At 41.7% G+C, this 13,757-nt stretch overlaps 2 protein-coding genes across 3 annotated transcripts in view; one reads left to right on the forward strand and one right to left on the reverse strand.

Annotated features, from left to right (window-relative positions):
• Positions 1–7,275: 7,275 nt before the first annotated feature.
• Positions 7,276–8,999, reverse strand: cldn5a (claudin 5a). Its single transcript, XM_035659054.1, has one exon. It carries the CDS (start codon positions 8,767–8,769, stop codon positions 8,122–8,124), a length of 648 nt encoding a protein of 215 aa, XP_035514947.1. The 5' UTR covers positions 8,770–8,999; the 3' UTR covers positions 7,276–8,121.
• Positions 9,000–10,647: 1,648 nt separating this feature from the next.
• zgc:63587 (uncharacterized protein LOC393431 homolog) overlaps positions 10,648–13,757 on the forward strand; it is a 23,072-nt gene continuing 19,962 nt past the window's right edge. Inside the window, exon 1 of one of the 2 annotated variants that reach the window (XM_035658367.1) lies at positions 10,648–10,750. The gene's annotated coding sequence lies outside the window, so the exon portion shown is untranslated. The remainder of the gene's footprint in view (positions 10,751–13,757) is intronic. The other variant, XM_035658366.1, reaches the window with a different exon arrangement.

Consider the following 13,757-nt stretch of genomic DNA (forward strand, 5'->3'; position numbering starts at 1 on the left):
CTCTCTCTCTCTCTCAGGTCCATGGGAAGTGTGTGTGCAGACACAACACTGCAGGTGATCACTGCGAGCGCTGCACTCCTCTCTACAACGACCGACCCTGGCAGCCCGCTGACGGACTGACGGGGGCTCCGCACGAATGTCGGAGTGAGTCAAACAAACACAGTCGCACTTTTTCTACGACAGGAACTTATGTAGCTTAATGTAGAACGTGGCCATCATCACTAGTCCCGCTTCCTTAGGTAAAGGTCCAGTCTGTAGGATTTAGTGGTGTAGGATAAACACAAGTCCCTATCTATGGAAGAGGATTCTCTCCCTCTGTAGTTAAAAACAGCTCATTCTAAGGTAACGAAAACCCAACCATTCCTACATTCAGGTGATTATACACTAATGAAAACATACCTATGAATATTCTATTTAATTTAGGCCTGGAACAAACAGCTAAACAGTAACCTCTACTTACTACTGCAAGTGCGAAGTAGCTGTAAATTCTGTAAATTTGGGAGAATAAAACAAGATACAACAATCATATTTCAGTCTAAAGCTACTGTTCCTCGTTGCTGACGTGTCCGTTTCCTCCCTCTCACTCCAGAGTGTAAGTGCAATGGACATGCTCAGAGCTGCCATTTTGATTGGACGGCGTGGCGCGAGTCTGGCCAGCGCAGCGGAGGCGTGTGCGACTGTCTGCACAACACCGAAGGACGTCAGTGTCAGAAATGCAAGGCCGGCTTCCACAGAGACCCCCAGCGACCGCACACCGCCCCCGACTCCTGCAAACGTAAGATACACACACATACACACACGTTACACTTGTATTTAAGGTACCAATTTAAAATCTTTTCCCAATTATTTCATCCTCTTTTAATGAAGTAAATGAAAATCATATAATAGAAACACACCTGGAGCGATGCTAAAGAGCGTAAGAGAGTATCCTTGACTTCATGTGACAGAGAGCAGCAGGTATTATGGGAAATGTGGTATTAATTTTGAATAATTGTAGGTGCCACTGATGTCAAACATGGTATTTAGGGTAATTGCAGCAAGCTATAACAGTTAATTGATAACAGTTAGTGGTGTAGTCTAGTAGGAAGTACTGAATTTACCAACTTTTACAAATTCTTCAATGAGATTTTTGTTATTTTCTATTCAAATTAACATTAAAAACTCTTAAATCCTGGCTGGTGAAACCTTTATAGACTTGATAACATCTGTAAAAGCATGTGAATACAAACAAGGAGGGTTATGTTTCATAGCAGATATATGTAAAATCCTCATGGCCGCCGTTGTCAGTGATACTTTGATGTCAGGAATATTTTAATATCATAGTTTAGCATAAAGCTTAAGAAAAATTAATCACCTCTGAACAGGAGAATCTTAAAATACCAATATCTAATATTATTTCACACATAAGATATCCTCAGTGAGCGACTGTTGCTCAATTCAAGCTCAAACTGTTACCATTTCCTGACTTATTTTGGCAAACCGACACCGTAAAAACCTACAACTGCGACGTGTAGAACAACACTGTAAAATACCATAAAGCATAATTAATAATACCAGCATTGACACAAAGTTGCTGGTGTGAATCACAACATTAACCTCATACACACCACACTGGCATGCCGGCCCTATTCTCGTAAGGAATGCTGAGGACTGAGATCGCAAGCCGGGACGTGTGTTGATGTTGTGTGCTGTGTTTGACACAGACGACCCATGCATCACATCCAAATTCCACCATGTCTACACATCAGAAATGTCATTCCCTACCGCTTGACTCAAGGCTCTACACACAACCCGTCTTGTCCATCTTGCTTGTTATGCCATTTTTCCATGTGTACTCAGAGCATGAGTAGCCTCAGGGTAATCACTAAGTCAGCTGTAAATGTCTGAGGGTCCTCTCTCCTCTCTCTGTGTGTGGTGTGTTGTGTTGTGTGTGTGGTGTGTGTGTGTGTGTGTGTGGTGCTGTTGTGTGTGTTGTGTGTGTGGTGTGTTGGTGTTTGTGTGTGTGTGTGTGTGTGTGTGTGTGTTGTGTGTTGTGTGTGTGTGTGTGTTTGTGTTTGTGACGCGTGCTGCCCTCCCGCAATGAGTCGAGTCTTAAGAAACACGCGATGCATCCATAAACACAAGAAGGTGCTACATTCTCCCTCTGATTATCTGTCAGATTACCCAGTGAGCTCAGTCCTGCTAGGTATGCTGGACTCACAATTTATGTGTGTGTGTGTGTTGTCACTACGCACTGCCATTTAAAACAACTGTCAAATTTGCATCCAGACACTTTCAAAACATCTGGGTGAGAAATATGTTGGCCTTTCGGCCTAATTGAATCACTCAGACTCGGTGGCTGTCCTGCATATCTTATTTACTTTTTACATATTCAAGAAGCATTCATACTTTTTATCTTGTTTTTATTGCTGCTGTTGCCTAAACAAAAATTGTGCACTGCTACATGAAATAGTAGTTCTTATAACAGAAATACAAACATTTTTTAAGTTTTTAACCTCCTAAAACCACACATCAACCCTAAGCTCCACAAACAAATAGATAATTAGAATAATATACAAATAAATAGGTGTTAAACATAAAGAAACATCAGCAAACCACTCAAAAGAATCGAGTCTCAGCCCATGCAGCACTCTGCGGGCTGTACTAATGAGGCGCTGGAATGCTCACCGTCGCATGCCAAAATATGCTTCCTGTTTTATAGGTATGCTTTAGCATCTTAGTTTAGTGGGTTTGTTAGCAATTGCCTAGAATTTGCTAATAAGCAATAAACACAAGTACAGCTGCAGCCGAAAGGAACGTCATTTAGCAGTTATTCTGTAAAATATGGACAAAATTGACCGATGGTCGCGCTAGAGGCTAAGCTGGGGCATTCCCAAAGTTATTCAGAATTCATACTGATGGAGACTTTGAATGTGTGACCCAAATTTAATGTCAATTCAATCCAATAATTATGACATATTTCACTATAAAACCACCAACTGTGAACTCATTCAGAGCCGATTAGCGAAATAAGCTTGCATTGGATAACAGCTTCAACCCGACGATGGCGTGAGACATGGCATGCAATCACTATGTCCCACCTGAAGCATCAGCATGCTGACATTAGCTCACATTACAGCCTCCACAGATCTGGCAGTAGACTCTCAGTGTCGTTTTCACCATAACATCTTTAACTTTGTCACCATCGATAATAGCGCTGTGTACCTGATCCATCGTGACAGTGCAGCATAAATCATCTTATGATCTTATCTGAACTAGGGTTGATATGCATTTGGGCGGTGTTTGCCGAGCGGAGGAATGCAACATGATACAGCCATTAAGTTTTAGGTGTGTTGGCATCTCTGAAAAAGTCCACAGACATTTAACAAGCAGATGTGTTATACCAGGTTTCTGATGGGTTGGGCTGTCCTGAAAACTCCATCTGTGTGCACACTATGAGGCGCTCAGAGGGCTGATGATCCTCGCGACGGCTTGATTGATAGAAAAAAAAGGAGTGATGGCTCGGAGAACCCCTCAGAAAAACCAGGTTACAGGTCGGTGAAATCCCACTGCAGCCCGCTGCTGACAACTGGACGAATTTCCCTCCGACTGAGGAATTTTTTCAATTCCAGCTCCGAGGGGCCCGGAAAGAAACACCCTCTCTGTCCAAGTCGTACCACACCCAAAACACTCTTAGTGAGGTCAGGGGGGAAAGTTACAGTGGTGGTGTTCTATATCACGCCCTGTGTTGTGTGGGGAGTTTGTTCGTCCCTCAGCAGGTGTTTGTACTGTCTCAGAACACACACACCACACACACACACACACACACACACACACACACACACACAACACACACCCACACACACCACACACACCGGCTGAGCTTTCTTGCCAGACTCCTGCAGCATGAACACCATTCTTAGATACACACACATATAATATTCTCCACCAGTAAGTCCTTGATGGATTGACCCCTTTTCAAATGCTCATAAATTCTCACGCAGCACATGTTCAAGACACCTCACCAAGCACATCGCCGACGCTGTTTAGGCTTTGCGTGGAACCCGAGTGGTGCGCCGAACCCCGGTTGATTATTAAACCGTCGCGGAGGCTGCTCACTAACAAAAAAAAAAAAAGATAAAAAGATAGGACCTGATAAGGCGCGCACCTCAACTTCTAACACAAAATGTAAAATCTGTCACACATTTGGCTGTTATATGCGAGTAATTTCTTTGTGTGTGTGTCCGGCGCCATGCTCACATCTGTAAGTGTGATATCTTTATTTTGGATATCATGTTCCTCTACGATAAGTTTATCTTCTTTTTGTCTGCCGCGTGTTCGCCTGATACAAGTGGCTGAACCTTGCGTGCCCCATGTGATTCGTCTGATAAACCGTCTGGCTGGAGACACCGTTGTGCTCCATCCGCGAGTAACCTGTCATTCTTGCTCCCTTTTTTTTTTTTTTATTGAGGTTTTTAAGAGGACCCTTTAACCCCCAACTAACCTTGCACACCCGTTACTCGCTAACCCACTGACAGAAAAACATGTTTTATTTGTGTAATATATTTGGTAAAGAATAAAAAAGGAATGATTCAAACGTTAGACGGCAAACCAGATCTCATTGTAGGAGAAATTCTTCCAAAATATTGAGAGTTGCTGGTTCTCTGAGGAATTACAGACCTGATGTGATTGATCAGATCTCTCTACTTCATGCAGCATGGAGAGAAGACCTCAGCAACTCCAGTGTGAATCATATGTCAGCGCCTCAGGCCTTCCTCAGTACAATGGTTCTTTTAATGTTACAGTTTAACTCTGAGTTGACTGTCAGCAGATTCTCATCTGACTTCCTCATCACCATGGTGGCATCCCCAAACCAATACATTGATTACTAACTCTTCCATGTTCATTTACCACATCATGTTAGTGGATGAGAGCAAGATGGTGAAGTTTGGTCAAGCTAGTAGAGAACAGTGGACGACGCTGCCATCCAAAGTTAAAGTATTTTCGACGTGCAGCTGGAGTAGCCGGGGATCGAACCACCAACCTCCTGGACAACCTGCTTTACCTCTAAGCAACAGCCGCCCCCAAAAAACGGATGGAGGAGACAACATGGGCAATCTGGGCACTAATAATAGATAAATTACATCAAATAATATCACAAAATTGACCATATTTTTACCATGTGAATGCAGCATAACAATTATTGTTATCATTGATTAATCTCTTCATAAATTGTCAGAAAATAATGACAAAAGTTACCATAATGTTTATTTCCCAGCCTCAGGTGTCTGAAACACAAAGATATTTAATGTACACAGATATAATACAGACACAAAGGAGCAAGTCCTCTCATTTCAGAAGCTACAAACTGTGAATATTTGGTATTTTTTGCCTGATAAACGATTCCAATTATTACCTGATGATTAACCTGCTTGTCCATTTATTTTCTCTTGAGTGACTAATCAGTTAATCAGCAGATTGTTTTATTATCACTTAATTGTTTAGCCAGCTTTAAATGTCTTATTTTATTCAACCAACAGTCCAAAACAATATTTTATCATCAAATTATTATTACCACTGATTATCTATTTCCAAACACAGACATAAGTTAGAACAACAGTGTATTTGTCCTCAGGCTGTAAAGATGAGAGTGTTATAGTGCGTTTTAATCATTAATCAATCGATTTGTAAAACATTTACAGGGTTCCCACGCGCCCTGGAAAATCGGGAAAACCTGGACATTTAGAGACTAGTTTTCCAGTCATGAATTAAAATGACCAAATATCCTGTAAAATAGTTTTGGAAGTGCTGCACACAGTCACATCTATGTGCATACAGCCTGTTATTAATGATCAAATTCACCTGTGTTGTTTTTGTTGATAAGTGTTAATTGTAATTTTAATTTTAAATTAATTTTAAAGTTAATTGTACATGCAACGTACACTTACACTGTCTACCACCGTTTGGGAGCAAGTGTTGTCCTGTTTTGTCAAGAAAAACTCCTGGAAAACGTCCTGGAAAAGTGAGAAAGAGTGGGAAATCGGATTAAAATAGGCTTGAAAAGTATCATTATCATCATCTCTCATACTGTATCACCGTGCTGAAAAATAGAGGTCTCTCTGTTGTCCTCAAAGCGCTCAGAAAAAGGGAAATTTAATGATTTAATCTACAATTTCATGACTCGTGTGATACAATCAAAAGCTCCAGAACAGCTACTGAACGGACTTCGTGGTGAGACTGTTGTTGTCGAATCCTGTTTCCAAGGTCAAGATTTAACTTTCATGCTTAACTATTTAAAATAGATGAAAAGTCCAAAAAGTCCTGAATGAAATCATAACAGCCACCGTGCAACAGATCCATCTCCATGACTGATGAAGACCTTGCCATGTGGTTGAAAGCTCTGGAAAAACTGCACCCTGACTCGTGATTGTTCAGTCAAATCATGAACATTTCAGTGACTTAGCAATAATATCCAGTTTTACATCAATATTGTGTTCTGTGTGCAGCTAGTCAAATGTAATACACAGTAAATGGGCAGGAGTTTGATACACTTACTTTATCATTTTAGTCGAGGCTCTGTAGTTGAGCGCAGTGATCACACCCTCCCCTGACTGTATGCTGCCTTTCTGTGTGGCCATATTTTCAACTTTTAAGAGAGAGAGCATATGACCTGCTAAGATTCTTAAGTGACCAGGAAAACAAGTATGGATAAGCTTTTGTAATCCAGTCACAGTTATAAATCAGAAGACTGTTACTCATAGGCTGAAACACTCTGTGTTATTCAGTTTTTCTTATCGTTGTCACAAGTTAAACAACCCTGCGACACCTCAATGTTTAGATAAATGTGGTACCCATGAAGCAGCTGTGGATGAAGTAATTAGTTCAAAGTGATGGTGTGTAATCTTTTGTCTTGAAGCTCATCTATCTTAGCACCGCCCCTGGTGGAGGGGAGATGGGGCTGTGACGACTAATGAATGGAGTGACTTGCGGGAAGACGATTCCAGCAACTTCTCCACAGCTCTAATTTGAACGCCTTTCATTGACTGCGGACGAGAAGGGGTGGTGGTGGTGGGGGTTGTGCAGTATTGTGAGTTGAACAGCAGAGCCCCACTCTAGCTGAATGGGTATTGTCATCTGGATTTCTATGGCTAACCAAAATACTTTCTCCCGCCGTGGGGGTTTATGGATTCATGGTGGGAACGGCATGCATTACGCGCAGCCGCGGAGGGCACTCCTGCCTCTGCAGACCATCACAACCTCAGTTGTCAGTTGTTTTGTTCAAGAACACACTTTAACTAAAGATTTCAGACAATATATTCAGTTTAATCTTAATAAAAATGAAACAATATTGCATCTTCATATACACGAATAATGAATCATTACATCAAACGTCAACAAAACAACAGAAAACAAAGTTTATTCCTAGAATGTTTTGAAAAGAAAAAACTTCCTGCAGTGACAATGATGGAAAAAACGTTACAGGTGCTCAGTGCAGCCGAATAACGGACTGTAACAAATTTATGTTGCGACCTGTAGATCCCAGCCTCTCCGGGCTCTACAGGTCCACAATTAGACCGCCAACCCTCCGCCATCAACATAAAAGCCTGTCCGAGATTTATTAAGGCTTTAACATGTCTACGCTTTTCTTCTTTGCTCTTTATTGCTATTGGACACTGTTGGAGTCCCCAACATGTCGGCGCAGTTCCACTAAAGGAAATGGGTCTTTGAATGTGTGGGAGTGCAATAATTCTCATTAACTGTACAAGTTTGTGCTGACAATGCACATCAAGGTAAAAGAATAGTGTATGGAGTCGATGGCGAGAGTTTCCATAGAAAATAAAAACGTTGCTGTTACAACGGCAAACAATTCAAAATACTAACAATTTTCGAAAACTTACAAGAGCAGGTACCTAACAAAGATACTCCTTTTTGTCGTGAGCTACCTCTTGTAGTTGATAGTCTTTTTTTAATCTCCTGTAGATACAAAAAAGTATTTGTGAATTTGTGGTCCGAGCGTGTAAAGTTCAGATTTCTAAAAATCAAAAACTGCAGGTGCAAAGATAATATCCGTCAAAAAAACAAACAAACGTTTTTCAGAAGCCGCAGGTCACTTTTACGCACCGCCTGCTATGGGCCACATTGCTACACATAATTCCTCTTGTCATAGTCCCCGTTCGGCGTGGCTCTCTTGGTCGGTGAGTATTTTACCGAGTAACCCGAGTTCGCGCTGGAAGGACAGGAGCAGCACAGCAGCGATCCTCCGATCAGCAGCTGCGCTGAGGCCGCCCAGCCGATGTAGAGCGCAGCGCCGATCTCCTTCTTATTGGGTGCGGGCACCTGCGGGTTGTAGAAGTCCGATATGATGTTGTTGGCCATCCAGCAGAGAGGCACCAGCACAAACAGACCGCTGATGATGTAGATGACCCCTCCGGCGTTCACCACCCGGGCTTTGACGTACTCAGTGCGGATGCAGTTGGTGCACTGCGCCCCGGCAATGACAACCATGAGCCCCAGCACGCCCATAACAGAGGAGATGATGGTGAGCGCTCTGGCCGCCTGCAGGTCGCGGCTGAGGGCGAGGACGGAGTCGTGCACCTTGCACTGCATCTGGCCCGTACTCTGCACCACGCAGGTCATCCACAAGCCGTCCCAGAATGTCTGAGCCACCACGATGTTGGATTCAGTGAAAGCCGTCACCTTCCACATGGGCAGCCCGCAGGAAACCATCACCAGGAGCGAGCCAATTACGCACAGAGATAGTCCCAGGATCTCCAGTCCGGCCGACACCATTTTCGCTCTGTACGTTCAATCAAGTCTGCCTGAAGCTTTTCAAACGCTCACCCTAATTTCTCTTCTTGAAAGCAAGGTGTATTTCTGCTCTTTACTTCTTCGTCCTCGCCTCGATGTACAGGGGCGTCAATCGTTAGTTGCGCACCACTCCACACATTTACCCGGAGATGTAAGAGACAGCAGCTCTGAGTCTCTTTGTTAGTGAGGGGATGTGAAAACAACTGGAATCACAGTAGCACCGGACCACGAATATCTGCGGGGTGGGGGTGAGGACTCGAGGAGAAACTTTCCTCCAATCAGCTGTCGCCGCATCCTCAAGGGACCAATGAAAACGCAGGGAAGTTGTGAGGCTGAATAAAGCGGTCCAGAGCGCATTGTGCGTTTGAACAGTTATTTACAATGAATAGAGGGGGGCAGGAGAGGGGTGAAGGCGCACGGGGGGTGTTTTAAGGGTATGGAGCTGCTGAAATGCAGTGGTTGGGTGAATCAGGGCACTTGTTATTGATTTTTCTGACATGGAGGCTAATACCACTTGTCTGTGGTCCACATACAGCCTAAAATGACCATTTCACACCTATTGTGATATGTATGAGGCTCTTAATTGGCTTGGTCTTAAAATGCCAGAAAATAAGAGAGAAAAGAGAAGAAAATCTCATGTCAGTTTTTAAAAGCATTCATTTCAATTATAAACCGTTTCAGCCTCACATGGTGTGTTTGTTAAGAGACTCTGATCCTCTACCTTTCTGCTTTGGAGCAATTTACAGTTTTACACAATAAATTCACACATCTTTTCTCTTTTGGATTGTCCAAAACTTGTTATTCTTGAAATTAATTTGCCCTTGTTTTGTATTATTTTTATACTTATTTAATCATTTTATGAGTATTGTTTTGGATTTGTATTATGGATTTTTATTATTATGTTATGTAGGCTATTTCTACCATGTTCTTCTGTTTGATGTTGTTTTTTTATATTCATATTTTTCGGGTGGGTTGGGGGTAGTAAAGAATAATTTGTGGACAGTTTTCAGGAACCTCATTGTAAACAATAGTTTTGTTCAAATTTCCGCCAGAAATATCCATTCAAGTTCACTTGATGGTGCTTTTATACAGGCCTAATTAAATGTATATAGAAAATATACACAAGTTTACTTCAAGACATGCTTTATGTAAAATATTTTGAAAATTATTATTTATGTTTTACTTAAGTAGCCTATCAATCCATTTTAATTGAGTTTAAATGCTTTATTTGTTATCAGGTAGGTTTTAAAAGCCCATAATAGACTGTTTTGCATGCACAATCTGTAAATTAATGAGTGTCAAATAAACATAATGGGATATATATTGTCCTCTGAATGTAGTGAACTTTAATAAAGTGACATAAAGTGGAAATGGAGAAATACAAGACCTTAAAATTGTACAAAATGTGTAAATATTAGAATATTATTTACTTTTCACCACAGCAGCATATCCAGTGTAACTTGTTTATGGACACTTTTTGGTCATAACTTTTATTATTCAGTTTATTCTGAAATACATGAAAACACAATTTGACCCATAATCAACATAAAATGTATTTTTCACACTAAATTAACTAAAATATATTTGAAACATATATTACAGCTTGTCTGAGTTTTTCTGTTTTAAATTTATATCATACATTATCATATGGTTCGACAGTACATTAAACATTTTCCATGAAGTTACTGTCGACGGGCTGAAGAACCGGTTACTGGGCGTATTGTTAAGGAAACTGTAACACTCGAGCGGCCATATTGGATCTAACAAGGAACGGTGTTTTGCGGGACCGTCCTGACCGTTGAGCCGTAATGGCGTCAGTGGCGCAACAAGTCAGCTTCAGGGACGAGGGCGGACTCACGGGGACGGTTTCCGGGTTTCCCTTCCTGGGCTGGGACAGCGGCAAGAGGCAAAAAAAAAAAAAAAAGGCTCCTGTTGATTAACAATATTACAAAGTTACGCTCAGGTAAGGCACTGCTCAGTAGTTTGTTGTTTTATGTGTGTTTTGTTATTTCCAGCCGTTAGACTGAGACAGAGCAGCGGGAAGAAGACAGTCAGTTGAAGCCCAACTGACGTTCGCTGGCAACATGACACCACCCGCGGTAACAACTGCTGCTAAAGTTTGACATGTAACGTTGACAAAGTCTCAGCGCTGTATCACACTCAAAGTCGGGTCTTAAAGCGAGTTTTTAAAAGAGGGAATCAAAGTTCAAGGTGCTGTGGTGTTTAAGAGAGTTGCGAAGGGTGAGATTATAATGTCATTGTCCCGGTTGATGTTTTGGTAAACTCAGTGAGTGTCTGACAGACTGGGTGTGGTGGACATCCACAGGCCTTACACACGTTTCAAACTCCCCTGGCCAGTGACTGAAGCATTGTTTAATATTCTTTATTATCTGACACAGCTGTCCAAGTAAACATTTCCTCCTCCTGAATACCTTTAATTAAAAACACTTTATTGTAACCCTTCAGCTCCTCACTTCAGTGGGCCTACATATTCATAAATCAGTACTGTAAAATCTGCTTTGCACCATTCAGGGGCATTATTGACCTTACAGATTTCCTGTAATTCCCTGTTGTGTTACTCAAATCGCTTTTTAACCGATTAATCCTTGACCTTTTGATTGTAAAGCACATTTGCGCAAAATAAATTTTGTGTTTAGACAACTTCACAATAACAGTGGGGGAACAATAACCACTCTTATTATGTGTCTGTCTAAGATGTGGCGTAGGGCCACTATTGAACAATTATCATCCATCTTTGCTCGTGTTTTTGGCTCAGTGAAAACCTGCATATTTCCTTTCCTTTCTTGCTGAGTGCTGAACACTGTGGGCACGATGGCAGAATGTGTGAGCTGTAATCTCGGGCTGGCAGCTGCTCTTTACTTCAGAAACAACTCAGGTTTTTTTACCCAGCTGGACACAGATCAGTTCGCTATCACAAGGACAACATCTCAGTACTGAAAGACGTCCCAGGCCTTCTCATCCAGCACCTTCACCGCGCTGTGACCTTTCCCCTTCCTGCGACCTTATCTCACAAACACCGGCGAGCACGGGAGCACCAGGGACGACATCTGTCTGACTCTCTGAACTACGAGGGGACGTTTCCTCCCGTTTAGCACCGTGGTGTGAATAGAAAAACAAAACTTGACAGACCAAAGTGGACCTGGGCTGTTGTGTCAGAGGTTTGAGTAACGGTGATGTTACACAGTGGGATACCTTTGTGTAAGAGCCTGTGTGTGAAGCTGGAAGTTAGGAATAACTTTGATCCGGACAAGTAACAGATTTATTGTGATAACAGGAAAACAGTCGTATTTGATATCTTATTATTGTCACACACTGTGTCCTGTAGTCGGTAAATAAATGTAGACACGAGGATGAGCTGCAGATGTTTTCATAATCTAATAATCTGTTGTTGGATTGGATGATATGGATAAAGACTTCTATTGAATATGTAATTTTATTAATAACTTATGTGATTGTTGTTTTTCTGTAAATTCAACTAGGAAATCGTTTATAGGCAACATAACTGGACTGTTTCTGGCTAATACAGCAAATTAAATACCACAAATCAAAGTTAGATCATCAGATTAATGCTCAACAATGGCCATAATGTTGAGCACTGATTAGATATTAAAGCTACATCTCCTCTTACTGTAGACAAATTAAATTATCACAAGAATGTAAAAACAAATGTCCACCACAAAAACAAAGATATTAACTCTACTGTGGTATAAAATATAGATATAGCACTTTTTTACATTAAAGAACTTATCTAATTAATATTTGACACTTGATAAATTACTTTATGATTAAAGTGTTGGCATTTAATCTTCTTTTACTTTAACGTTTCTTATTTTTCTTATAAGTTATAATCAAGTATAAAGTTTTGTGTTATTCTATCTGTAATCTGCAGTATTGTCACATTCATCCACTTATCAAACACAGTTATACAGATTCCTTTGTGCACCTTTAACCGTTCTCTTAATCATCATTGTAGAGCTTTTTTGCTCCGCCTGATTTACTCTGACTGAGCAGCAGCTGTGTGTGAAGCAGTGTTAGGATAACGTTTGTTGCTGTATGACTCCCACTTGTTTTTTTGTCACTTCCTCTCCTGTCCCCATCATCATCATCATCATCATCAGCGGTCCATCCTGTGCTTTAAACTCTGTGTTATAAACAGCCTGGTGGTCTCCTCGCGGCTGAAAGGCTTTTTCATTCCTCTTATTGTGGCTTCTCGTATTATAAAGTGTTTATAAAAACCAGTATCATATCTTTATTACTGTTGCCCACCACGACTGCTACCTTTTGCCCCAGAGGGTAACAGGAACAGCCCAGCCCCCCCTGGTCTGTGTGTTGTTGGTCTGTGTATGTCAGACTCACTTTATTCTCCTCAGTAACTCGGGGGTCCTTGTTGCTGTGATCAGCTGCCAGTGAATTACCATTTGTGTTGTTGTGCCTCTGAGTTTACCAAATCTCCATGGTGTGCAATTATTGTTTCAATGTTTCCAATAAGAGCAGAAAGTCCTTAATCCACAGAGGGCGGGTGTGTGGACCCTCGACTCTGCCTGTCAGGAAGGTGAATAGTTCTTCTGGCACTGCCGCCCTCCTTCATGGCTTCAGTCCAGCCCATAAATCAACTGTAAATGCATTACATGCCAAGAGCTGTGGCTTTACTAAGGTGGCATTTTCCCCTTTTGGCCCAAACTGTTTAATCTCCCCGACGTCGAGCCTGTTGATAGCTGTGTGTGTGTGTGTGTAAGCAGCTCAGCAGCCCGGCCGATTAAACGGCCATTATTAAGAGAGTGTTATTGAAGTGTGCCTCCCGCCTGTTTGTCCCGTAGTGTTGTCTTTGTCATATTACAACTGCGATCTTGGAACGGTTTAATTAATCTGCTGCCGGACTAATGCTGCTTCCCACAGAGCCTGTGTGTGTGTGTGTGTGTGTGTGTGTGTGTGCGTGTGCCTGTGCTGTG

Source organism: Morone saxatilis, unplaced genomic scaffold (assembly GCF_004916995.1).
Source record: "Morone saxatilis isolate NCDOM2014 unplaced genomic scaffold, NCSU_SB_2.0 Contig16, whole genome shotgun sequence".
Lineage (NCBI taxonomy): Eukaryota > Metazoa > Chordata > Actinopteri > Moronidae > Morone > Morone saxatilis.

Excerpts from the sequence above, each read along its gene's own strand:
- cldn5a (XM_035659054.1), bottom strand. The coding sequence starts at position 8,769 with ATGGTGTCGGCCGGACTGGAGATCCTGGGACTATCTCTGTGCGTAATT.